The following is a 25,526-nucleotide window of genomic DNA, read 5'->3' as shown; positions in this document are numbered from 1 at the left end:
TTTCCTAAAAATGACTAGGGATTGTTTATTTTTTTGTCTTTTGTCCAGATGAAATCTTCTTCCTACAAATACAAATTAAATTATTATTTTACCCAACTGTGATTTCATGTATAATTTTATATGAATGTTGTGCAGGCAGGTGACAAGGTCAGTGTTTCTCAACCATGTTTCCTGAAGAAGTTTGTAGGAATTTCTTGAGCAATAAGAAATTTGTGACTCACAGGTCAGTGTAAGTGGCCCCGATGATCTATTTTGCTATCGGTAAGGGTGACATTCTTCCCACTGGCCAGCAATGTAAGAGGAATTCTTCCCACTGACTACATGCTAATATACTGTGATCTGTGGATATACAGTAGTAATTATAAAAGAGGTTCCCTGAAGACCTGAAAGTTATTTGAAGGATTCCTCTATGTTAAAAAGCTTGAGAAACACTGATATATATAGTGCTAAAAATGGAAGACAATTTGTTGGTTGGTTCCACAGCGCAGAACTGAAGGGCTTCAAGTTGACCTCCATCAGGACCAGGTTATATCATCTGTAGTGTTGCACAAATTTGGCTGGAGGTCCATTCAGCCAAAGTAAGGCTAAATGCAGATATTTTGAAGGTGACCATGCTGACTGATTTGTTGGAAGGAATACAACCTTGGGCTTTTTACAGGTACAAAAGTGGGAAGTCACTCCCTACTAATACATGAAAGCTTATTGGATAGCTTGGCATGGAGGCTGCCTACTTGCTGGTATCGATGAAATCTTAGCTTTCCATTTATTTCGACTGTGTACACCTTGGGCTCCCATTTCTATAGTGACCTACCAATAACCTCTATGATGAACACATTGACCCAGTATCTTCCAATTAATTTTTATGACAGAGAGCTTGGTCTAGTGGCCCACCATTTGCTTCTATGACAGGCAACTTGGCCTTTGACTCCCCCTTCCAAATTCATTTTAATGGTGGACAGCATGGCCCAATGGTCTACCATTCACTTCAGTGGTGAATGCCTTAGCCCAAAGGCTTTCCATTAATTTCTATGACAAAGCGTTCCGCACGGCGGTCCACAATTTATTTTAAGGGTAGACACCTTGGCCCAGATACTTCCCACCTTGACCAGGTAGTCTACCATGTATTTCTATGACAAACAGCTTGACCCTATGCAATGTTCATGTATTTCTATGGTGGACGGTTTGGTGCGGTGGCCTTCCATTTCCTTTATGAATTTGACTGACAGCTTGGCCCTCCTAACCCCCTCACAATTTCCCCCCAATCTATGGAGGGCACCTTGACCCAGTGGTCTACCATTTATGTTTACGAGAGACAGCTAGGCCTTGTGGAATATTTATTCATTTCTATTGAGGACAGTTTGGCCTCCACACCGCCCCTACCCCATTAATTTCTATGGTGGACACCTTGACCCAGAGGTTTACTATTTATGACCCAGAGACAGCTTGGTCCTGAGGAATGTCCACTAATTTTTATGGCCCAGTGGCCTCCTATTCATTTCTGTGACTGACACCCCCCCCCCCCCCATTCATTTCTATGGTTGACAGCACATTCTAGTGGTCCTTCATTAACTTCTTTAGTGGACCCTTTGGCCCAGAGGCCTTCCACTAATTTCTACATAAGACAGCTAGGCCAGTGGCCCCTCATTTATATGATAGCTTTGCCCTGTGGAATGCCTACTCATATCAACGGTGGACAGTTTCTTTTGGTGATCTCCTATTCACTTCTTTGGTGGACCCCTTGACCTTGAGACCTTCCTTTAACTTTTATGAAAGACAGCTAGGCCTGGTGGCCCTTGATACTTCTCTATGATGGACAGATTGGCCCCATGGCCTTTCATTGTCAACCAGCCCATTGGCTGCCAGTCTTCCATTGACTTCTATGGTGGATAGCTTGGCCCAGTGCCCCCTCCACCATTTATTTCTATGACAACGCTTCTTCCATTGACTTTGACTTTACCCAGCTTGGCCCATTGACTGCCAGTCGTTCATTGTCTTTTATGGTGGACACCTTGGCGCAGAAGTTTCCCATTAATTTCTATAATGGATTTTTTGGCCCGAGTGACCTCTTATTAAACAGCTTGGCCCGATGCTTTCCTATCGACTCAACCAGTCTGGCCTATTGACTGCCAGGGCAGCCATTTTATTTTTTGGTGGACTAATTGGCTTGGCAATTACTTATTTACTTTCATAAAAGGAACATTACATTTTATTCAAATAATAATTGAATTCGTCAGTTTGGGGCACAGCCAATGCTCACTAAATTAAATATATAAAAAAAAGCCGAGTTACAACAAATAAACGCCATGAGAATAATAAAGAGTTCACAGAAGTAACCTAGCAACACCCAGAACCTCCCACCAATACAGCCGGCTGGCGGCCATTTTGTCGAAGCCAATCCAGCTGTATTGGAGAGAACGCAGAAGACAAAATACAAAGAAGCTTCGGCCTCTAGCGAGCGGAGCACTGTTGACAATGAAGCCGGATGAGATTACGCCATATGTGGGCGGGGCTACATACCCTGACAGACTTGACTGTTGCTGATTGGTCGGGGCTGGTCACATGTTTTGCACTTACAGAGTGAGGTAAGCAGTGGCTGTATATAGCGATGTATAGCTGTGTCATATCAGTGGGGGTGGGGGTGCTGATTTCCTGCAGGTAAGTATGGCGGAATCTCTCCATGTCACCCCCAGGTCTGTCTCCTCCACACTGGGGGTGGTGTAATGGGCCCCTGTGTGACCGGCTCTGGGCTCTTGCTGTGCTCTATGTTCACCATAACCCAGGTTTGGGAGCAGTTGGAGCCAATTACAGGCCCCTGAAAGCTTCTAAACTCCTTTCCCTATCACTTCCTGTTCTGGTGACAACACAGGAAGTGTGTGGAGGGGATTTCTGCAATGGGGACAGCCATGGCAATGCAAATCTGGGGGGGGGGGCACAGTGTTTCTGACCCAACAGGAAGTGACGAGGAAATGGTTTTCCTTGTCACCAGAACAATGGAAATAATAGATAAATCTCCCCAAATGGGGCCAATATAAGCCTGATGGGGGTTCCAATTCCTCCCCCTCTATTCAAATCTATGTAACTTTTGGTTCTAATTTTCCTGATTTTCTTACTCTTAGGTCCTGACTGGGAATACAAGTCATGACAACATTCAGGGAATAAAGCTACAAAACCAGGTGAGTGCAAAACTATATACATTTTATCAAAGTGCCTGATATTATTTACATGGAGATCCTGCCAGGAAGAGCATGTCCTGTTTCAGGCTGACAATGTATAGCAATGTGCATTAGAATCTGCAGTCACTTAAAGCCCGTCCCCTTTCCTTGCGAGAGGACTGTACCATGATTTAGCCCCTCCTTCTCCAGGAGGACTGGCCCCGCCTCTTTCATTCATTGGATTTCAGTTGTTTCAATCAAAGAAAGTCCAGAAAGTGTGACCAAGCCAGGTCTGTATGCAAATACAACTGTAATAGGACCGCCCACTCCTTCCTGAATAACACCCATTCTTTTTTAATTTGCATAACTCCTCCCAATAGCTGGCCCACTAGGAACACATGCCTGCCTTTCAACACATGCTTCAAGGAAGCAAAGTTTAGTGACCCAGACAGAGCGTTGTCACCCTATAACAGGAAGTGCTTTATCATGAAGCCTTATGGCAGGATCACCAGAGATCATTAGATAAAAGCTGCAGATTTACTTTTGAGAGAACATGAGTGTGTTGATTGGGTGAAGCTGAGTGATACGATCTGTGAGATTCAGAGTCACATGATGTAGATGATGGGTCTCATGACCACCCTGAGGATTCTGATTGGTCTTTGGGTGTGATGAGTTTTCTTTATATTTCTGGTGAACCGTCCGCAATGAAACAGGAAATGATTTTCCTTCCTCCGGACTTCTGAAATCCCCGCAGTGTGAATGTATGTCAAGCCCACATCTGTTTCTTCTTTGGCCTCGGGCTTCCCTGTGTACGCTTTTTTTTTTTTGTGACTTTTTTGCAAAGCGGTTTACCTGGAGATCCTGCCAGTAACAGTGCTTCCTGTTGGAGGCTAACATCATAGAGCCAATGCCCTACAGCTTGCAGCAGTGTTGTCACCATGTCAGGTGAGCTCCTTCTCATAGCTATTGGGCTTTCTGTTAGACCTACCAGATAGCTGTATATCAGATGACTTCCTGTGCCTAGGCACTCCTGTTCTGTACCCTCATAGCTGTATATCAGTGTACAAGGAGTTTGGTGGTCTCAGGGGACAGGTAGGGGCGGATTTTGGAGATGTTGCGTAGGTGAAAGTAACCCGACCTCCTGTTCTGTGCTCTCATAGCTTTGTATCAGGTGACTTCCTGTGCCTAGGCACTCCTGTTCTGTGCCTTCAGACAGTAGGGGGCAGCATAGCCTCAGGTGATCTGGCAGTTCTCCTTTATGAACCTATGTACTGTGCCTGTGGTTATATGATGTCCATAGACATATATTGCTTCCAGCGGACTTTGTTCATCCTCCGCCTCTCGCTTTGTATTTTTATGTCTCTGTTTTTACATTGATGTGTGCTCTGTTTTGCAGGTTGTCACCGCTTTATAAGGTTCGGGATGGACAACAAAGGGTTCAGCCGGGGCAGCCTCAACAGCTTCCAGAGCAGCACCAGCGATGAAGATTTGGTGGAGATCACAGAAGGGTCACTGGACTTTAACCTATCCGATGACGTCCCCCCAATCGACCGGGAAATGGCTCAGGGTAAGGGAGCCGGGGCCCCTACTAAAGGACCCCCCTCCTGTAGTCTTCTGGTCCAGTCCAAGTTGTTTTGTTTTTTCATTTCCTGTGTTGGGTTGGATGCATCCAAGGACGTGTGGGAACCACCTAAACCTAGAGTGCTGGGGCCCCCCCCTGTCTAATAATGGGCCCCCTATGCAATCAGGCAACCTGAGTGGTTTCCAGGTGATTTGTAAATAAGCCACTAGAGGGAGCGCTGGCTTAATTTCTAATCACCCAGCTTCTCTATATTTACTGGGAAAGATAATTGGGTGAATTCCTGGCTACCCCCACTCTGGTGTTCTTACCCAGCTAACACCCCTACCCCCAACCCCTGTATTCTGACCCACCTACCACCCACTTTTCTATTCATTCATAGCCAACCCCCACTCTTGCATTCTCACCCAGCTACCCCTCTGCCCTTTTGTATTATCACCCAGCTACAAACAATTCTGCATTCTTCTGTACCTACCCCACTATTGTATTCTCTCCTACCCGCCCCCACTGCTGCATTTTCACCCCCCACTTCTCACAAAACACAAAAAGCAGTTACTGAATCCTTAATCCACAAATACCCTTCAGCTCCTTGGATGATTTTGTGTTCACCTGAGAACAAATCTCGTTAATAAGTTACATATTGACATTCGGTCATCTTGCTCCAGCAGTGCCATATAATTTATATCTCCGGCACATCCAAAGTCTTCACCGATTTATCAGCATTCACATTGTCGGCTGATTCTTAGGAATATGAGAGGAAAAGACTGCAGAGATGGAGACATAATCCTGTACAAAGCATTGGTCACACCACATCTGGAATATGCAGTCCAGGTTTGGGCACCAGTTCACAAAAAGGACATTGTGGGATTGGAGAGAGTGCAGAGAAGGACAACTAAACTAATAAAAGGAATGGAGGAGCTCCGCTATGAGGAGAGATTAGCTGAACTGAATCTATTCTCCCTTGAGAAGAGACGTATAGGGGGGGATATGATCACCCTGTATAAATATATAAACGGTCCATATAGAGAACTCTCTTCCCAATTATTCACTGTAAGATCATTACAAAGCACAAGGGGGCGCTCTTTGTGTCTGGAGGAAAAGAAGTTTAAGCTCCGGATAAGGAAGGGATTCTTCACTGTAAGGTGTGTGATAATGTGGAATCGGCTCCCTCAGGAAGGAGTTTCAGCGACTACTATAGATTGCTTTAAGAAAAAGCTGGATGATTTCTAGAAGCACAGAATATAACTGGGGATTAAGGATTTAAAGTAAAAATAACAGAGACTGCTGATCCAGGGAATATCCGATTGCCTCATGGAATCAGGAAGGAATTTTTTCCCCTGTTGAAGCAAATTCTACCCGGGGTTTATTTTGCCTTCCTCTGGGCCGACTATGTCTTATAGGGTTTTATATCTGGGATATGTTTATTTCCTTAGTGGTTGTACTTGATGGATTTATGTCTTTTTGTTTTTTTTTAACCTGACTATGTAGGAATAAAGTAGGATAGGTTTGGTAGCACATAGATTGGAGCAAAGGAAGTGCATGCGCTGTGTTAGGAAGACACATTTCTGCACACCATACAATATAACAGCAACTTGCACAGTCTGGTTCTATCAGCTTGCAGTTATATTTTCTCCAGGCCTGATGATCACATGACCGAAGACGACCTTTGTCACAATTTAGAAATGCAAAGTGAGGTATGGAAAGGGTGTGAAAATTAAAGCTGAAAGGAATGCAGTTGTGTGTGTATATATATTTCATTATCTACCTCTTCCAGTCCCTGCAGAGCAAAGCTAAGACTGATAGAAGGAATCTTAACACAGGAAGCCCACAAGGTGTATCAATGCTCAAAGTGCTAACGGATGGAGAGAGCAGAGTGACAGAGAAATGAGCTCATCTGTCAGCTGCTTTTTCTTCACTGTCCAATCACAGACCAGTTAAGGTACAAGATCTGTAGGTGTAACAGCAAAGGAGAACAATCAGGTCCTCTTCCATGTATGGCAGAGATGTGTACACATCTGAACTGAATAAACAGAAATGCAAATCCTTTGGCAGGTCAAACAGCTCTCATATAAACAGCTGTTTGCCCGGAGTTCAGCTTTAAAGCTCCTGGAAAATGTTTGTGCTTAAGTGCATTGCGGGGGGATGAATGATTAATACAATGGGAAAGGAGGAGATTGAGATGTAACCTTTAGTCGGACAGGAAGTTTCAGAACTGAGACGGTGCAGGAGGAAGATAGCACGGTATAGGAAATGCAAGGGGAAGGTGCTGATATTGCAGGTGAGTTAATATGGTAAATATGTTAATTAAATTATGAGGGGGGTACATGGAAGGAGTAGAGCAATAGAGGCGTTTGTATTGAATACCCGGTGGGGGGGGTGACAGTATTCGGTGCTGCATTTAAAAATGATTCGATGTTGGACCCAAAGTAAACCCTTTCCTTTGCCACCAACTATGTGGGTTGCCCTCCTTCACCCATGCCCTAATGACCAATTCTACAATAATATGCCATTGCCATCCCATAACATTCTCCACTCTTCGGGGAAGTTTTCCACAAAATTTTAGAGGCAGTAGGAATTTTTCCCCATTGGTGAGCTCTCAAAGATTGTTCAGCATTCCATTCCAAACCCATGGGTGTGAATATGGATATGTTTTCTATCCCAACCTTGATGGCCAATAACATGAAGTTGGCCTCCCTTTGTGTTTATTCCATCCTCCACTGTTCTTGCATGGCTTCCCATAAGATTTTGGGTTGAGTCTGTGGGAATTTTCCCACATTTTTCAGGTACAGGTCAGGTGGTGGTTTTGGATAAGAAGAGCTGGCTCACCATTCCAATTCATCGCAAAGGTGTTCAGTAGGATGAGGTCAGGGCTGTGTGCAGGACACTCAAGTTCCTCCACACCAAACTGGTGCCCCCATGTCTTTATGGAGGGGGCTTTGTACCCCGGGGTACAGTCATGGGGGAACAGAAAAGGGTCTTCACCAAACTGTGACCACAAGGCTGGGAGAGCACAATTGTCTGCAATGTCTTTGTATGATGGAGGATTACCAGGACCCTTCACTGGGGACACCTGAACCCCATCATTGGTCCATATTCTAGGTGTGTTGGTCATATTCAGTTGAACCCCAAATTTAGTAATATCTTATTTGGATTTTTCTGTAACTCGTGTTTCTGCCTTCAGGCTTCACATCCTATAATGGTAATGGACTGCATGGATCAAACAAGGTGGTGGATTTTCTGGAGGTACCGGGATTGGGAACCTATGAGGACTTTAACACTATTGATTGGGTGCGGGAGAAGTCCAGAGATCGGGATCGACACCGAGAAGTAAGATTTTGATTTTTGATTTTTTAATGACCGTATGACAGTTATGACGTATTCTGTGATTATAATGAATTTGCTGATGAGGCAAATATTGAAATAAAACTTTTTATCTTACAGATCCTAAGCAAAAGCAAAGAATCAACATGGGCCCTTTTACACAGCGTTAGTGATGCTTTCTCTGGGTGGATGTTAATGCTGCTGATTGGTTTGTTTGCAGGTAAAGAAAATCATAACAGTTTTGTATGGTCCAAATTTATATAGCGCCAACATATTACGCAGCACTGTACAAATGACAGACAGATACAGACAGTGACACAGGAGTAGGAGAGGACCCTGCCCCGAAGAGCTTACAATCGAAGAGGTAGATTAGGCCGCATACACACCTGCAATTATTGTCGTTGGAAAGGATCTTTCACAACCATTTCCAATGACAAGAGACTGAAAGATGCATGAACGAGTGTTTTACATACAGGACCGTTCTGCTCTATGAAGAGGGGAGGGAGAGAGCAATGGAGCGGCACCCTGCTGCGCGCTCTCCCCTTCCCTTGCATTATAATTGTTCCTTGTCCATCACCCGTGGATTCTCCAGGATGGTCGTTCAGATGATAGACGACAGGCGCTGTACACACACCAGTTTCTCGTCCGATATCGGCCCTGAGACGATTATCAGGTGAGAACCATTGGACGTGTGTACGTAGCTTTAGTTTTCCCATTTTCTTTGATTAGAAGGAGATTTGCTTTCACCTGACTTGTTAGTTTTGAGCAACCTCAAATAGGTTATATATAAAAGGCTGCTACACTGGCGACATACATGCACTCACAGAACCTTCAAGGGTGGCATGCGGTTTTCAAACAACCCTAGGTGCACAATCTCCTACCACCAGCAACCCTTGAGACAGTTTTGCATCCAATGTTTGAACAGCTTTTGTAGAGCTTTCAAAGGAACCTCACCATATTACCTTTCCTGACACTACTCCCTTTTAAGCAAGAGTAAAACCCCTTACCATCTCACACAGTTACCCCAAGGTCTTTACCAGAAACATTTGATTTACCTATAAAGCCTCTGCTTTCTTTACCTAACCCATGTAACCTCAACGGTACACACAGCCTGGTTATCCACATATGAACCTTCCACATTCCATTTGGAACGTACACTCACCAGTATCCCAAAAACAACCGCCACAATCGTACCCCTGAAGAAGCCTATTCTGAGAAATGTGTTGGGTTATACTCGACCTATTCGGTCCAATGTTTTGTTTGTTAACTATTGAAAGGTGGCAGTTGTATATATGTATAACATAGCCATCCCACTCCTGTGAATGTAAACAGGACTAAGGTTTGATGATTATGATTGATTGTACACATAATTATGTATAAATCTTGGATGTATAAATACAATTCTTTCTACTTCACAATTTTCCTATTTTCTTTATTTTTATCTGACGCTCTAGTCCTAGAGGAGCTTGAATTACAATATCTTTGTAGAAGCAGCATTATGATCCTAGGACGTGAAATATGTTCATTCTACTGAACACTCCCTCCTTTTCCTGAATACATATGGGGAGTTTTGTAGCTCAAAGAGAGCTAGGAACAATTCTTACAGATCAGAATTAGCATAGAGAAAGCACAATAACATATCAGCTTCTGGCAGGGTAAGCAGGTGTTTTTTTGCACCATTGATAAAAAAAAAAAAACTCTTTCACTGATTTATTTTATTACACCAAAAGGAAGAACATTAAAGAAGTTCATTGTTGGAGTTACCATACATGTGTCCTTTGTGGTGTAGCAGCAGATTTGGTGTTTTATCCATTGTAATTTAAATAGGGGTTGCAAATGACAGACAGATACAGACAGTGACACAGGAGGAGGAGAGGACCCTGCCCATATCCTAGATTGTAAGCTCTTCGAGGCAGGGTCCTCTCTTCCTCTTGTGTCACTGTCTAATGTACAGCGCTGCATAATATGTTGGCGCCTGTGTAATAATAATATTAATATTCACCAATATGTTTTACTTCCATCTCAGGTTCCTTAGCTGGTCTGATTGACATTTCCTCGCACTGGATGACGGACCTAAAAGAAGGCATTTGTGTAAACTGGTTCTGGTTTAACCACGAGCAGTGCTGCTGGAAATCTGAGGATGTGAAATTTGAAGATAGAAATAACTGTCCAGAATGGAGAAGTTGGTCTCAGTTAATTCTTGGAGCATCAGAGGTGAGACTTTAGTCTTTTCATTGTACCATTACACGCACATTTCTCCCACAGATTTCAAGTACATATATTTTGTCTGAGATGGTTTCTAACAGCTGACAAATGTAAAATGTACTAAATGAACTGCTATGAAAGTTGATCAGATTCCCCAAAAAAGTTAAGATTTGCTGTAAGAAAAAGGACATTTAGAAAAAGATATGAATCCTAGTACTATACCAATTCAACTTCTTGTCTGGGATTTCTCCTGAAAAATAGTGCACTGTGTGTGCAACATACTATATTTGTATGTATATTTGCAGTGTGAGATCTGAAGCACTGCTGGGTGGCTCAGAGGTTAGCAGCCCTGGGTCCCATATTCGAATCTCAGCCAGGACACTATCTGCATGGAGTTTGCAGGTTCTCCCCGTGTTTGTGTGGGTTTCCTCTGGGTACTCTGGTTTCTTCCCACAGTCCAAAAATATGCAGTTAGGTTTATTGGCTTTCCCAAAATTGACCTTAGACTGTGGAAATGACATGTGTATGGTAGGGACATTGGATTATTATTAATACACAGTTTATAGTACAGGTATATAGTGCTGACATACTATTCAGTGCTGTACATAATCCATAGTCATGTGACTAGCTGTTCTTGAAAGGGTGTCGTAATCTCCTCCCGATAGGTATTTGTCATTAACACAGGCCAATTTGAGGGGAAGCCAATTGTCCTAACTGCATATTTTCGGAATGTGGAAGGAAACCGGAGTACCTGGAAAACCACACAAATACGGGGAGAACCTGCAAACTCCATGCAGATAGTTGGGACCCAGCGCTGCAAAAGCCAGAGTGCTAACATCTAACGCACTGCTGCCTTTGCTAGTCTCACAAGATTTGCAGTAAGAATTAATGATCTTGCTACAATTCCCCGTATTGCTCTTCCTTTTTGGAGGCTCTGACATGAGGAAGGAAAGGGTCCAAGATGTCCAACACATTGCTGAACCTAGAATGGTATGTCAGTCATGTGAAAGGAAACCACAAGCAATGTTGCTGACTAGTGCTATGCTGTGTGCCTGTTCTTTTTGTGCCAGGTCCTCTTTAAAGTGTTTACAACAACAGAGAGCAGAGTTTTACCCTTATTTCTAATTTTGTGGGACAAGAAGTGAAGGGAAATCCTCACTGAGATCAAAGAACAAAAAGTGCCTTTAGATATTTACTACATGGTCAAATGTTTGTGGACACCTGACCAGCAAACCACTATGATCTTGTATATCCCATTCCAACACCATGGCCATTAGAGTTGCTCTCATTAGGAACAGCTTCATTCTAAAGGGAAGACTTTTCACAAGATTTTGAAGGGTGTCTGATATTCCCCCAGGTCAGATCCTGATGTTAGGTGAGAGGATCTGGCTTACCATTCCAATTCATCCCAAAGGTGTTTGGTATGGTTTAGGTCAGGACACTCAAGTTTCTACACACCAGACAGGTCAAACTATATGTATACAAAGCCAGTTCCATACATGGGAGCACAGTCGTGGAAAGAAAAGGGTCTTCAACAAAATGCTTAAAGGTCACAATGTCTGTGCTGTAGTATTACCAATACCATTCACTGGAAACACCTAAGCTTATGATTGGGTGACGTAGGGCCACCTATTTTTGACTATATTTTATAGGCCCTGAGATAATAAAACATATCTATCACAGTGTATTTGTGATTACCTGTTGACTATAATAATTTGTGATCTAATATTCTTCTTGTGGTGTTTGCAGGGGGCGTTTCCTTACATTCTGAATTATATAATGTACATCATATGGGCCCTTCTCTTCTCCCTCCTTGCTGTCTTGTTAGTCCGCAACTTTGCACCGTATGCCTGCGGCTCCGGTATCCCTGAGGTAAGCCAAATCCTGCAGCGACACAGTTGCATTTATTATAGTGTAAAATACAGATTCTATGAGAAAAGCTGGGCACTTTTATTTTTTGTGACATATTGTAAACCTTAAGGTTGCATACCATGGCATGTTGTAAACCGTTAGCTGTGCTGACCTAGTACATCTGATCTCCAGTGAAAAAGCTAAGAAAATAAAATACATTTATACAAATACGAGGGTGCTTACCTTCCAAAGGATTTACATTCTTGTCTGTCCAGTCAAATTGATGTACATTGGGTAGATGACACCACTTACAGTTCTGGAATGTTTTGGTGTCTTTTCTCCACCAACAGACGGTAAAAGAGCAGCAGTAGATGGATGATCTCTTTTTGCTTACTCTGCTCTCAATTCTTTCAGTGTGATATTGATAAAACATTTGCATGATGTACAGCTGACTGGTTCTCAGCAAATCCTCATTATTTACCTAATAAATACAATAATTTGTGTCTTTTTTTAAACTCCCTGGAGTTCAGCTGTAGCCTATGCTTGTGTAACCTTTACGCAAAATTACAAGCAGACCCAAGCTGTTGCTAGCGAATTTTACTTGGTCCTCCGTAGTTTTTATTTTTCACTACAGGCCTTGTGGCTAATATGTCATCCCTGGGTTGCTGCTTTTTGCAACAGTTATCTATATTGCTGGTGTAGTCTGATTTTTCCTGACGCATAGAATTAGGGGAAGCGCTAGTCATGGTTTCATATTGTGCTTCCCAGAGAAGCCAAGCCTTAGATAAAAGCTGTTAAGTCCCACCTATTGTCCTCCATAATCCAATGAGCAGCCAGTAATGGTTCTCACCTGGCAAGGTAGATTCTATATCTGTAATCAACGCTACCAGTATATTGTCTCGCTGATTTGGTTGCATGTTCTTTAACCTTTAGATTAAAACCATCTTGAGTGGTTTCATCATCCGAGGCTACTTGGGTAAGTGGACATTGATGATCAAGACCATGACCCTGGTGCTGGCTGTATCATCGGGGCTCAGCCTGGGGAAGGAAGGACCCCTCATTCATGTGGCCTGCTGCTGTGGGAACATCCTGTGCCATCTTTTTACCAAGTACCGCAAAAATGAAGCCAAAAGGAGAGAGGTAAAGCATAGAACATAAAAGGTTTTTGGGTTCTCCATGTTCATCCTTAAAGACACCAAATCTCGATCATATGTAGGGGGGAGATGAGGCTAGCTTCTTCTTTCTGAACTCAGATGTCAGCTTGGAGATGACACAATTATGTACATCCTGATGCATGCCCAGTTTTTGTCCGGCACAGACCATCTCCTGCTGCATACTCACCTAAGTAATGGGGTTTCATTTCTTGGCTGATGCATTTATAATGTCTTGAGGGTCTTTATGTGCAATACACAGTAATGGTGACGCTTTCTTTTTATTTACTAGGTGCTGTCTGCTGCAGCTGCTGCTGGTGTATCTGTGGCCTTTGGAGCTCCTATTGGAGGAGTCCTTTTCAGTCTGGAGGAGGTAAATGCACATTTGTGATCCCATTCCTTCTTTGTTTTCTCTGTTTTCAGGAAGACTTAACTCACCAGAATTATTTCACTATTTCCACGACCTGGTTGATGCTAAATCCTTCTGTTGCCCTGTTGTATACATAATTTATTTTATATAAAAGCAGTGGAGTGAAAAGGGACATTGCAATTAGGGATGGAGGGGGGAGGGGGGGGGGGCGGTTAAGGGTGCAGTGGGGTGTACATGGACACTGAGGTTTCCAGAAGCTCCTTTACAAGTGTCCTGGGCCGGTTATTATGTATCCTGGCAGGTATTGATTATGGAACACAAGCGTGGCATGGCCATGGAACGTAATCATGACCCTGTCATTATTATTATTATACAGGATGACAAATGACATGACAAATACTGGCATTGAAACAGGAGGAGGAGAGGACCCTGCCCTGAAGAGCTTACAATCTAGGAGTTATAGGCAGAGTCTGCTGGTCAGCTCCTAATACCAATATTCTAGGATCCTGCAATAGCCATAATTCCAGGCCTTGCCCTATCACTATAAATAATAAACCAGATTTTTATAGCACCTACATATTATGCAGTGCTGTACATTAAATAGGGGTTACAAATACGGAGAGTGACACAGGAGGACAAGACCCTGCTCCGCAGAGCTTACAATCTAGGAGGTGGGGGACGTCATCAGCTGGAAACATTGCAGATTGAGACACAGAAAAATAATGCATACTTGCTAGTAAGTACAATGGTTCTTTGAACTTACTGGAATGTATGACAGCGCCAGGTGAGTCAGTTCCCTAGAACAGGTTCCTTTCCTGCTTAATGTCACAGCACTTTCCTCTTCTGGGAGTTTTTTATTGCTGTGCAGGCTGATCCAGCTCCTTCACCTCCCTTTAAAAACTTTTGTTGTTACTACTGGGGAAAGAGTTACGGAGGAACACTAAAGAACAGTCAGGGGGAACCCTTGAAATAATTTTCATATCTTCAAAGAACCCCGGTTATAATTACTATATCAACAGCTCACAGTATAATAAAGAAGTGGTCAGAATGTCACCTTTACTGGTGTCAGTAGTAACTGATATGAGAACAATTTGCTCATTGCACAAGGAACCTCGGGAGAAATTTTTATAAGCAAAGATAGCTAGCTCTTCCTCCGATTGTTTCAAAAAGTTGCCGAGGTGTTTTAAGCGGCAAAATCAAGTTATTTTATTAGTGAATTCAATCGGCATTCACAATATCAAATATCAGTATCCTATAGGTACAAAGGATTAGTCACTCCCATTGAAACTTCATGGGCATTGATATCTTGATTCTATACAGAGTATTTTCTAATTATTATAGCAGAAAATACCGTCTCCCTGCCTGATGCGTTTCACCTATTGGCTTCTTCAGGGGTTTATGTGAGATCATTAGCAGATGTTGTTTACTGGATATTACTTGTCAGGAATATTTGGGAGAAATTTGTCCCAACCGTCCCAACCGTCCTTTAAGGGAGAGTGAGTGAGAGAGGGGAGGAAATCACCTGGATTCGTGCAGTGCTTCAAGCATTGTGTTAGGAAAGGCAGACTCTCTGGCTGTCCTAACACACTTTGCTTGAAGCACTGCAGGAATCCAGGTGACATTACTGTTTCTACCCCGAGGAGAATTTCTCACAAATATTCCTGACAAGAAATATCCAGTCAACAACAACATCACATAAACAACAACGACACATAAACCCCTAAAGAATAGGCAAAACGTGTCAGGCAGCGAGATGTTATTTTTTGCTATATTAATTTGTTAGTACTCTGTGTAGAATCAAAATATCAATTCCCATGAAGTTTGAATGGGAGTGGCTAATCCTTTGTACCTATATGATAATGATATTTGATAATGTGAATGGCAGTTGAATTCACTATTATAACTTGATTTTGCCACCTAAAACCCCAAATCACTCTGTCCTTCTTTTTTAATATTTTTATATAAACCTCTAGAGGAACCCTGTTTGAGAAACATTGCTAAAGAATGTCATTTGGGGCGGATCACATCCCAGATGGCCGCACCCAGCAGCACTCTCGTGGCATGTAATAATTGCAAGGGAAATTTGCTGAAATATTCAAAGTCTTATTACATTGATATCCACAGTGACTTTTCTATGTTTACAGCTTTCATTTATTTTTTGTAGGTGAGCTATTATTTTCCACTGAAGACCCTTTGGAGGTCGTTCTTTGCTGCGTTAGTAGCAGCTTTCACATTGCGCTCCATCAATCCTTTCGGGAACAGCCGTTTAGTTCTGTTTTATGTGGAGTTTCACACCCCCTGGCATCTCATTGAACTCATCCCGTTCATTCTCCTCGGGATATTTGGAGGCCTGTGGGGCGCCTTCTTCATTCGGGGAAACATCGCTTGGTGCCGTCGAAGGAAGACCACGAAGCTTGGCCACTATCCAGTGACGGAGGTTCTGGTGGTCACAGCCATCACAGCCATTTTAGCCTTTCCCAATGATTATACTCGAACAAGTTCCAGTGAACTAATATCAGAACTTTTCAATGATTGTGGGTTATTAGACTCGTCCAAACTTTGTGATTACAATAATGACTTCAATAGTACGAATGTCGGGAGTTTACCCGACCGCTCGGCACGTAGTGGAGTCTACACTGCGTTGTGGCAGCTGTCGTTAGCATTAATATTTAAAGCGGTCATCACCATCTTTACTTTCGGTATCAAGGTAAGGTAAAGGGCGTTATTCCATCTTTGTAGAAGAATGTCTAAAAGTGATTCTTGATTAGGAGCCCCTATATATTAGCATTTAACATGTATAGACAGACATTACTTAGATTTGCCAAATTAATGGTAGTTAACTCCCACCATATGGGGGGCCTCAAGTGTGGCCCCTGGCCATAGGGCCACACATAATACTCAGTAAAACAAATATATTGCATTAGTTTGCTATTTTTCATATAATCATTATGTGTGCCACATCCCAATATATACATCAAAAATCCAATTCTCTTTAGACTTTTTAGGCACAAATATTTTTGACACATCAATTTTTTATAAAATGCCAACTTAGTTTTTTTTTTAAACAATTTACATATTAAAATACATTCAATATAAAATACACATTTCTACTTTCCTAAAAGCTATTGATTGAATCTTAGTGGTAAATTGTTTGAAACGTTTCACTGATAGATCACCTGCTTCTTCAGAAAATAACCATGGGACCTATAAATGTTTCATCAGAATTCTGAACCAGTAAATGTTTTCTAATACATATATTGGACAAAAAAGAAAATAGTTTATTACTGAAATACAATCATTCCTTCTTCCTTGAGAAGAGACGTATAAGGGGGGATATGATCACCCTGTATAAATATATAAACGGTCCATATAGAGAACTCTCTTCCCCATTATTCACTGTAAGGTCATTACAAAGAACAAGGGGGGCGATCTTTGTGTTTGGAGGAAAAGAAGTTAAGGCTCCAGATAAGGAAGGGATTCTTCACTGTAAGGNTGTGANAATGTGGAATCGGCTCCCTCAGGAAGGAGTTTCAGCAACTACTATAGATTGCTTTAAGAAAAAGCTGGATGATTTCTAGAAGCACAGAATATAACTGGGGATTAAAGCTTTAAAATAAAAATACCAGAGACCCGATTGCCTCATGGAATCAGGAAAGAATTTTTTCCCCTGTTGAAGCAAATTGTACCCGGGGGTTTTTTTGCCTTCCTCTGGATCAACTATGTCTTATAGGGTTTTATATCTGGGATATGTTTATTTCCCTAGAGGTTGGACTTGATAGACTTTTTTCAAACTAATTATGTAACATAAAAGTGTAATGTGCATAGAGCAGGGTCAGGGAAAAAAGCAAGCAAGCAGATCACCAATTAGCAAATCATTGACAGAACCGATCTAGAAACTAAGAATCTCTCCTTTTAAGAATGGCTTTCATTACACAAAGCAATCATCTATTTAATCCTCAAATGTTTTTTTATTACATATTGCATTGAATAATTTCATTAAATAAATCATCAAAGTATTTTATCTCAAAACATCAACCAATAATTCAATTAAATCTAGAGAGTTTTGTGACACCACAAGAAATATTCATCCTAATGAAGTAATCCATATCTTATCATCCTTATCAGTTAAAAATAGGATTTTCATAAGAGGACAAGTCACTAATATGAATATGAACACCAAGCTCCATAAACAACCCTTGATGTTTCCCCGGAATCTCTTGGCGTCCGCAACGTCCCGCTGCTGATGTGGCTTTGTATTTGGCTGTACGTGGTAGCGTGCGACGTCTGGGGATCCCCATGTTGTTTCAATAAAAACTAAGTTGGCATTTTATAGAAAATTGATGTGTTATAATATTTGTATCTAAAAACTCTAGTTAAGGAGATTAGGTTAGATTAGGAGATTTTTACTCAGTAAAACAAATTCTTGACTTGTTCTAGAATATTAAAAATGTTTTACTGCTCATACAAATATCTCTGATTCCTAATAAAAAGATATCAGATTGTCTATCACTTTTACTATTCTGGTGGTAAACAATAATTAAATATTGGACCAACTGCACCTTGCTGTTAGGGGTGATCAGGGGAATCTGCTCTGTGTTCAGTTTTAGATTTAGATTCACTTATGTTTGTGAAATCATTTCTTTACAGCATCAATTTCTTTTTACCTAGGTTCCTTCTGGTCTGTTCATTCCAAGTATGGCCGTGGGTGCCATAATGGGAAGACTCATGGGGGTCAGTATGGAGCAGCTGGCATTCCACCATCGCGATTGGTTCCTCTTTAAAGGATGGTGTAGCCAAGGAGCCGACTGCATTACTCCGGGTCTTTATGCCATGGTGGGTGCAGCTGCTTGCTTAGGTAAGTACAGTGCTCAGCTCAACCAAGTGGTAACTCAGATACACAGATAGGACTAAAAATCAGGACAATACGACAGGCAAGGCTTAAACAACTTTATTCATTGTGCTTAAAGTGGACCTATCACCACAATTTTTACTTTATAAAAGTATTATCCACTCTTTTATATATAAAGCAAAAAAAATTTTGTGTTTTTTTTATTTAAATGTCCTTTTAAAAAAATAATGGCTAAGCTTCTCCCCTTCTGTCTTTACAACCTCGGTGGTAAAGGTTGAATGGTGGCGCAGAGCCTCCTGGGATATCTACATCACATATCCCAGGGGACTCTGGGCTGCTCCTTCTGCGCATGCCTGAGATCAAGCATGCGCAGAAGGGGCTTTTCAGTCACTGGAAAAAAAAAAAGGTGCCATCTATCTCACAAATATGCAGTGAGATTGGCAGTTTTTATTTTACAAATACAGAATACTTCACTCGATCTCACGCCTGTGCAGTGTAGAATTGGGTGATGTGGGCAGAAAAAGGACGAGGATGGTGGCGGCTGGTGCTTCCTCCATTCTGGGACAATGAGATAAACCAGGACAACGAAGAACCGACTCAAGGAATGCCTTGGAGAATCTGCGGAAGTAAAGGTAAGTGTTACTTTTTTATTTTAATTTTATTTCCACGTTAAGTTTGCCCGCCCATTCATATTGGCTATTAAGGCAGCCAATCATAGTGATGTGCCAAAAGGGGTTTGGGGGATAGGAATAGGATGAGATGCCAAGTAACTATAGGAAGGACTGGACTGCCAAATCACTGCTAGTATGGGCAAGCAATGTTTCTGAGTTACAGTTGGATGAAAAGAACAGCCTGAGCTGCTGAGTCTGGGGAGGGTTGAAACATTCTAAGCCTAAAAAACACTAAAGGAATGAGGGACTAATGGAAGCTGTGCTACTAAAGAGGAACGGGGGAAGCTGAGCTATGGAGTCCATGTTACATAGTTACATAGTAAGTCAGGTTGAAAAAAGACATAAGTCCATCAAGTTTAACCCCTATGATAATAAAAATATCCCAGATATAAAATCCTATGGGAATAGTTGATCCAAAGGAAGGCAAAAAAGCCCTAGTGCATGTTGGTAACAGAGAGCAGGAGGAAGTGTGCTGCTGCATGCCTGCATCCACATTACCTGCAGTTCCAGAGGTCAGTGATTGCTTTTTGAAAGATTATTTAGTATTTGTTCATAATGCATTAATTTTTAAACCTCCATAACCCAACCACAGGTTCACGTCAAGGGAAACTTGACATATGTCAATATATATATTTACAAAATAAGTGAGGTCTGGTTTATTCTGGCTCATCCAATTTGGATGAAAGTGTGGAATATTACTTTTTTGTAATGTTTGTGCATTTGTAAAACTTTTAACCTTCAACCTTTCCATTTATGTTTGTCCATTGCAGGAGGAGCCACGCGCATGACCGTCTCCCTCGTAGTAATCATGTTTGAACTAACCGGTGGACTGGAATACATTGTGCCTTTAATGGCTGCAGCCATGACCAGCAAATGGGTAGCAGATGCCTTAGGAAGGGAAAGTATTTATGATGCTCATATCCATTTGAACGGGTATCCTTTCTTGGAAGCCAAAGAAGAATTCAGCCATAAAACATTAGCCATGGATGTCATGCGCCCAAGACGCAACGACCCATCTCTGACGGTCATCACTCAGGACAGTATGACAGTGGCTGATATCGAAGCCGCAATCACCGAAACGACCTACAGCGGCTTTCCTGTTGTGGTCTCCCGAGAGTCTCAAAGGCTCGTGGGCTTTGTACTAAGAAGAGACCTGATTATCTCTATCGGTAGGTTTCTTCTTTCCTTTTGTTTTATTTTGTAAAACACATTTTGAGGCTTTTTTAAAATATTTTACTGTAAAAATGTTACATATTTTAAGCAATGACATGACCCATCTCAATTCAGCACATGTTTTTATTTTAAAGAAACCCATTTGCATACTTTTTTACTTGCATTTCTTTTTCCTAGTCCAGTGACCTCACAATAGGTTCCTTCACTTTCTTTGTGTAGTTGAAGGGTTTTGCAGTCTTGATGTCCCAGTGTTTCTCAACCAGGGTTCCTCCAGAGTGTGCTTGGGGTTCCCTGAGCAATAAGCAATGTGCACCTCTCAGGTCAGTTTACGTGACACCAATGAGCTTTTTGGCTATCTGTAAGGGTGACATTCTTCCCAATGGCTAGCAATGTAAGAGGAATTCATCCCACTGACCACCACACTAAAATACTGAGAGCTGTGGATATAGTAATTATAGGAGGGGTTCCTATAATCGCTTCTCGGCCTTTTGGCTAAGATCAAGTGTAGTACCCAATCCTTCCAGTGTTCAGGGTGGAACTGCACTGTAGTCCTGGCAATAATACAGTGCACTAGTACCTAGTTAAGGACAGTCTGCTAGATGGTGTAGCTCTGTAAGGGGCCGCCCACCGGAGAGAGGCGTGGGGCCCGCCCTGGGAAAGAGCTCCCAGATACTGGACTGACCCGCTGGTTGGTGCGGGGAAACCTTGGTCTAGTCATCAGGTCTTGGGAGCTATGTGAATCTCGCTAAGTGTGGTCCCTCTGGAGTGGCGAACTAGGGGTACCTTAAATTCACTTGGGCCCAGGAACCCACTTGATTTTTAACGTACACAGGCACGTAGATGGGCAATTTTTTTACCTTTGCCCAGTGTGATATGCACTGAGCACTTATTTTTTTATGTATTTTTCTGTTTGTCACAGTCACTAGTGTGGTATTTGTGTGCCACTTTGATGGAGGGTGCTATTCCCTTATGGGCAAGCCCTGACGTCTGGGAGAGTGCTTTGGTCTAACAGCCAGGCGCTCTCCCTTACTCCCAGCTTAGTATCTGGTGGGACCTGCTTAGGCGGTCCCACAGAGAAAAGAACCCCGTCTGGCTTCGGCCAGAGGGGCTAGTAGGTCCATTTCAGCTTCGGCTCGATGGACTCAGTACCCAGCCCTCGTTAGGAGCCTCGCTTCAGAGGGCCTAGGGAAATTGGGTGGCACTTCCTCGTTCAAGGAGGGATCAGAATAGTACCCCAGTGCACATTTTTTGTGTGGTGTTTTTGCACATACACTTTTTTATCGGGCACGTCTACACGAGATTCGATAAAAAAAAAATTATAGGAGGGGTTCCCTGAAGACCCGAAAATTGTTTCAAGGTTCCCCCATGTTAAAAAGTTTCAGAAACACTGCACTATTATTATTATTATTAATATTATTATTATTATTATTACACAGTATTAATATAGCCCCAACATATTACGCAGCGCTGTACAAAGTCCATAGTCTTGTCACTAGCTGTTCCTCACAATCTAATGTCCCTACCTCGGTCATTTGCATTACCACAGTATAAGGTCAATTTGTGAGTGAAGCTAATAAACCTAACTGCATGTTTTTGGAATGTGAGTGGAAACCAGAGTACCCAGAGGAAACCCACACAAACACGGGGAAAACCTGCAAATTCCATGCAGATATTGTGCTGGCCCAGAGTCAATCCTGGTACCCAGTGAAGCAAAGGTTGGACTGCTAACCACTGAGCCACCATGCTGCATTAGGTCCTGGAGTACTGTGACCACAGCCATCATGATGACGCACCTGCTGGGGAGATACCTGCTTGCAAGAAGCTGTTTGGAATAAAAAATACACAAAATAACATATTCATAATTCTGAAGATACATTATTGGGTGTCTTTTATATCCATCCAAACTTCAATCTGGGGAGAGCCCCTCTACAAGGGTTTTTTCGTCCTATCCCTGGATTTCATCTTGAACAGAGACTAGCCTAATAATACATTTCCTATTTTATATTACAGAAAGTGCCAGAAAGAAACGAGAGGGGGTGGTGAGTACATCCAGGATCTACTTCACTGAACACATGCCTCCCCAACCTCCTACGTCACCTCCCAGTCTAAAACTCCGCTCCATTATGGATCTTAGTCCATTCACTATCACAGACCAGACACCTATGGAAATTGTGGTGGACATATTCCGCAAACTGGGATTGCGCCAGTGTCTAGTGACTCATAATGGGTGAGTAATGTTCTAAACTCAAGCAGTCTTACTCATATCGGTTGGAGTGATGTTACCCTTGTGTAGAGGTCCAGGGTTGGATCTATGATTGAAACCCTATAATGGGATTCATTTTCAATTTTACAAACTGCAGGAAGAGTTTCTGGGTGTGTTTGAGATGACAAACAAGGAAAAGGGGTGATGATGATGGTAAAATGTGTGGAAAATAACACCAGGTCCCAGTTAGGAGAGATCTTTAGCAGAATTAAGTTTTTGCAGCAAAGCTGATTGATGAGTGTGTGTCAGTCTAGAGTCGTATCTGCATGCAGACCACCCTAGGCCCTACATTTGATGCCGAGCCTCCATGAAATAAATGAAATCCAATGAATGAAAGCATTAGACCAGGGACAGGCTGGGAGGTAGGGGCTAGATTATGCAGTATTTACCATCCAGTAAATAAGGCAGACTCTGTCCAACCAGCTGCAGCTTATAATATACAGCCGGCCTGATTTATTAAAGCTCTCCAAGACTGGAGAGGATACACTTTCATCAGTGAACCTGGGTGATTGAACAAACCTGAAATGGATCTAGTCCAGGATTGAAAACATTTGCTAACAAAAAGCTAATCCATCCATTCCAACACCCAGGTTCACTCATGTAAGTGCATCTTCCTCAGGCCCCATTGTAAGAAACTTACAATATAATGATATAAGAAACGACAATTTCAGATGGAGAGTCGAAACAACTGGAAGCCCAGAGGGGCAGATTTAAAGTTGCTTGTACTTTCTCCGAGTGGTTTTTAACTTTTTTGTTTTCTTTCTTCTTTTTTAGGAGACTGCTGGGCATTATTACAAAGAAAGACGTCCTCAAGCACATTGCACAGATGGCCAACCAAGATCCAGACTCTATATTGTTCAATTGAATCTTTGTACCCGTCACATGAACTTCTGGATCCTGTGAAGCCATACTTTTCTATCACCTTACGGTGTATTTGTCACCTTTATATACTGTGAAGAGAAGTGTCTCTTTGCTTTGTGCAATCGAAGCCTTCGGCACTTTATTTTCTCAAATTTGCTAGAGCGGAGGCCGTTTCCTCGTTGGCAGCATACAACCTGTGCGTCTCACCTGCAGTGTTCATATAATCGCCGATTTTCCTTCAGGTAAAGCAAAAAGGAGCAAGCCAAGGATATGGATGGTAAAGCTCCTTTAATAAGAAAAAAAAATAAGTTATATATTTAAATTTACATATTTTCCTGTCTGAAAAGGTCAAACTTTATCACTGTATGCAGCAAAGAAGGACTTGAAGACGAGATTTGTTTTTCTTGTGCCAAGAAATGCATTCAAAACTCAAATGAACTTTTTTCGTTTAAATCTGCAAAATAGATTCCTGGTGTATCAAAATGAAAAGTGTGCAAAGACTTACAGGTGAAAAAAAGCTTGCATGCTGCAGGCAGAGAAGGACCTAAACCAGTGTTTCCTGACTTTTTTAACATGGGGGAACCTTGAAATAAGTTTCAGGTCTTCAGGGCCCCCCTTCTATAATTATTATATCCACAGATCACAGTACATTAGTGTGGGGTCAGTGGGAAGAATTCCTCTTACATTGCTAGACATTGAGAAGAATGTCACCCTTACTGATAGCCAAAAACATCATTAGTGTCACTTACACTGACCTGATAGGCACAAATTGCTCAATCTTCAAGGAATCCAAAGCAACCCCTGGAACCCTGCTTGACAAACACGGACCTAGCCTGTCTATGTGCAAGCAGTGGTCTCCTTGCCGAGGTTGGACAACCCCCTCGAGTCAGAGCTTGAACTCTCCAATCAGAAGGGGAGCATATGTTTTGGTGGTTTTGGGGTTACATGTTTGACTAGGTGAGTGTTGAAGGAAGACAAAGAGCAATGGTCCTTGGTGCAGAATGAGAAAGTTGAAAAGGCTTTGTTTTTTACTCTGTACTGCTCATCTCTGGTAGAAAAGCCATTTTCCCGCCAACATGCTATAGAGAAAGACCCTTGCTCTCTGAAAGCAGTGGTCTCTCTCCAAAGGTCCTGCTAAGTCAGAGCCAGAGTTCTCCAATCAACAAAGTTCATGCCACCTTCTGCTTCTGACTCAGCAAAAGGCATACCAGACCTATGTAGAGAAGCCGCTGCTTCTACACAGCAAGTAAGGGTCTTTCTCGACTGAATGCTGACAACAGACAGGCCTTTCTACTCTTATCTAGAGATAGCCAAAAAGATCGTTGGTGTCACCTAAACTCACCTGAGAGGTGCAAATTGCATATTGCTCAAGGAACCCCTAGCGCCCTCTGGTGGAACCCTGGTTGAGAAACACTGACACACAAAGACTATAAAACCCTTTAACTACCCAAGGAAGATATTTAAAACATTGCATACTTTTTGTTCCTACACCCCTGGAATCTATTTGCCTGATTTGGACTGAAAGTTCAGCTGGGCTTACAATACGTGCAAACTATACCACTTACTCAGCCTTATTTTTACTTTTCTCTCCTGTGGTGCAGTACCTTGAAATGAAATATTGGATGTATAAATCAGTATGTATTACAGTTTGATTTGCGCATGCACCAAGTAATGTTCTGGACCCTCAGATCTTGTATTAGCTTTGATCTGCACACTTAAAATGATTCCACATGCAGAGGCTGGCTTAATTCTGTATTTTGTTTTTTTTTACATATATCTATAAATATTTAGATGATTCAATATTTAAAAATCAAAACTTCTTTTCTAATTACATTTGGTCCCAAATTATAAAAATGGATTATAACTTCCATTAACCTGACTAGGTAATAAACATTCAACTTTTTCAGAATATTTCTTGAGTTCTTATTTCAAAGTGCAGAAAGCTACGGCAAGAAGGTTTTTAATTTCTTTTATTTCAATGTGTCAAAACTTGTACTTCTGGCAATGTAATTGTATATCAATGGTGGACATAGCAGTGGTGTGCGGAACTGACTTGGAACCCCCCATCCCTGCTGGGCTG

General features: G+C 42.1%; 1 protein-coding gene and 1 pseudogene across 4 annotated transcripts in view; both read left to right on the top strand.

Annotated features, from left to right (window-relative positions):
• The first annotated feature begins 2,486 nt into the window (after window positions 1-2,486).
• Window positions 2,487-25,526, top strand: part of CLCN5 (chloride voltage-gated channel 5) — a 24,837-nt gene continuing 1,797 nt past the window's right edge. Inside the window, exons 1-14 of one of the 4 annotated variants that reach the window (XM_072429403.1) lie at window positions 2,487-2,582; window positions 3,117-3,173; window positions 4,549-4,719; window positions 7,913-8,058; window positions 8,173-8,272; window positions 10,079-10,266; window positions 12,007-12,129; window positions 13,042-13,248; window positions 13,552-13,632; window positions 15,794-16,336; window positions 18,298-18,484; window positions 19,920-20,318; window positions 22,333-22,549; window positions 23,360-25,357. In XM_072429403.1, the coding sequence (XP_072285504.1) occupies window positions 4,575-4,719; window positions 7,913-8,058; window positions 8,173-8,272; window positions 10,079-10,266; window positions 12,007-12,129; window positions 13,042-13,248; window positions 13,552-13,632; window positions 15,794-16,336; window positions 18,298-18,484; window positions 19,920-20,318; window positions 22,333-22,549; window positions 23,360-23,450 (2,427 nt within the window). In that variant the 5' untranslated portion in view covers window positions 2,487-2,582; window positions 3,117-3,173; window positions 4,549-4,574 and the 3' untranslated portion in view covers window positions 23,451-25,357. Of the gene's footprint in view, window positions 2,583-2,614; window positions 2,656-3,116; window positions 3,174-3,913; window positions 4,098-4,548; window positions 4,720-7,912; window positions 8,059-8,172; window positions 8,273-10,078; window positions 10,267-12,006; window positions 12,130-13,041; window positions 13,249-13,551; window positions 13,633-15,793; window positions 16,337-18,297; window positions 18,485-19,919; window positions 20,319-22,332; window positions 22,550-23,359; window positions 25,358-25,526 lie in introns of those variants that run through there. The other 3 variants (XM_072429405.1, XR_011923225.1, XM_072429402.1) reach the window with 3 other exon arrangements.
• LOC140344664 (U2 spliceosomal RNA) lies at window positions 20,795-20,904 on the top strand (annotated as a pseudogene).

This window comes from Pyxicephalus adspersus, chromosome Z (assembly GCF_032062135.1).
Source record: "Pyxicephalus adspersus chromosome Z, UCB_Pads_2.0, whole genome shotgun sequence".
Taxonomy (NCBI): Eukaryota; Metazoa; Chordata; class Amphibia; order Anura; family Pyxicephalidae; genus Pyxicephalus; species Pyxicephalus adspersus.
The sequence above is the reverse complement of the archived record's forward strand: the minus strand, read 5'-3'. Positions and strand labels throughout refer to the sequence as shown.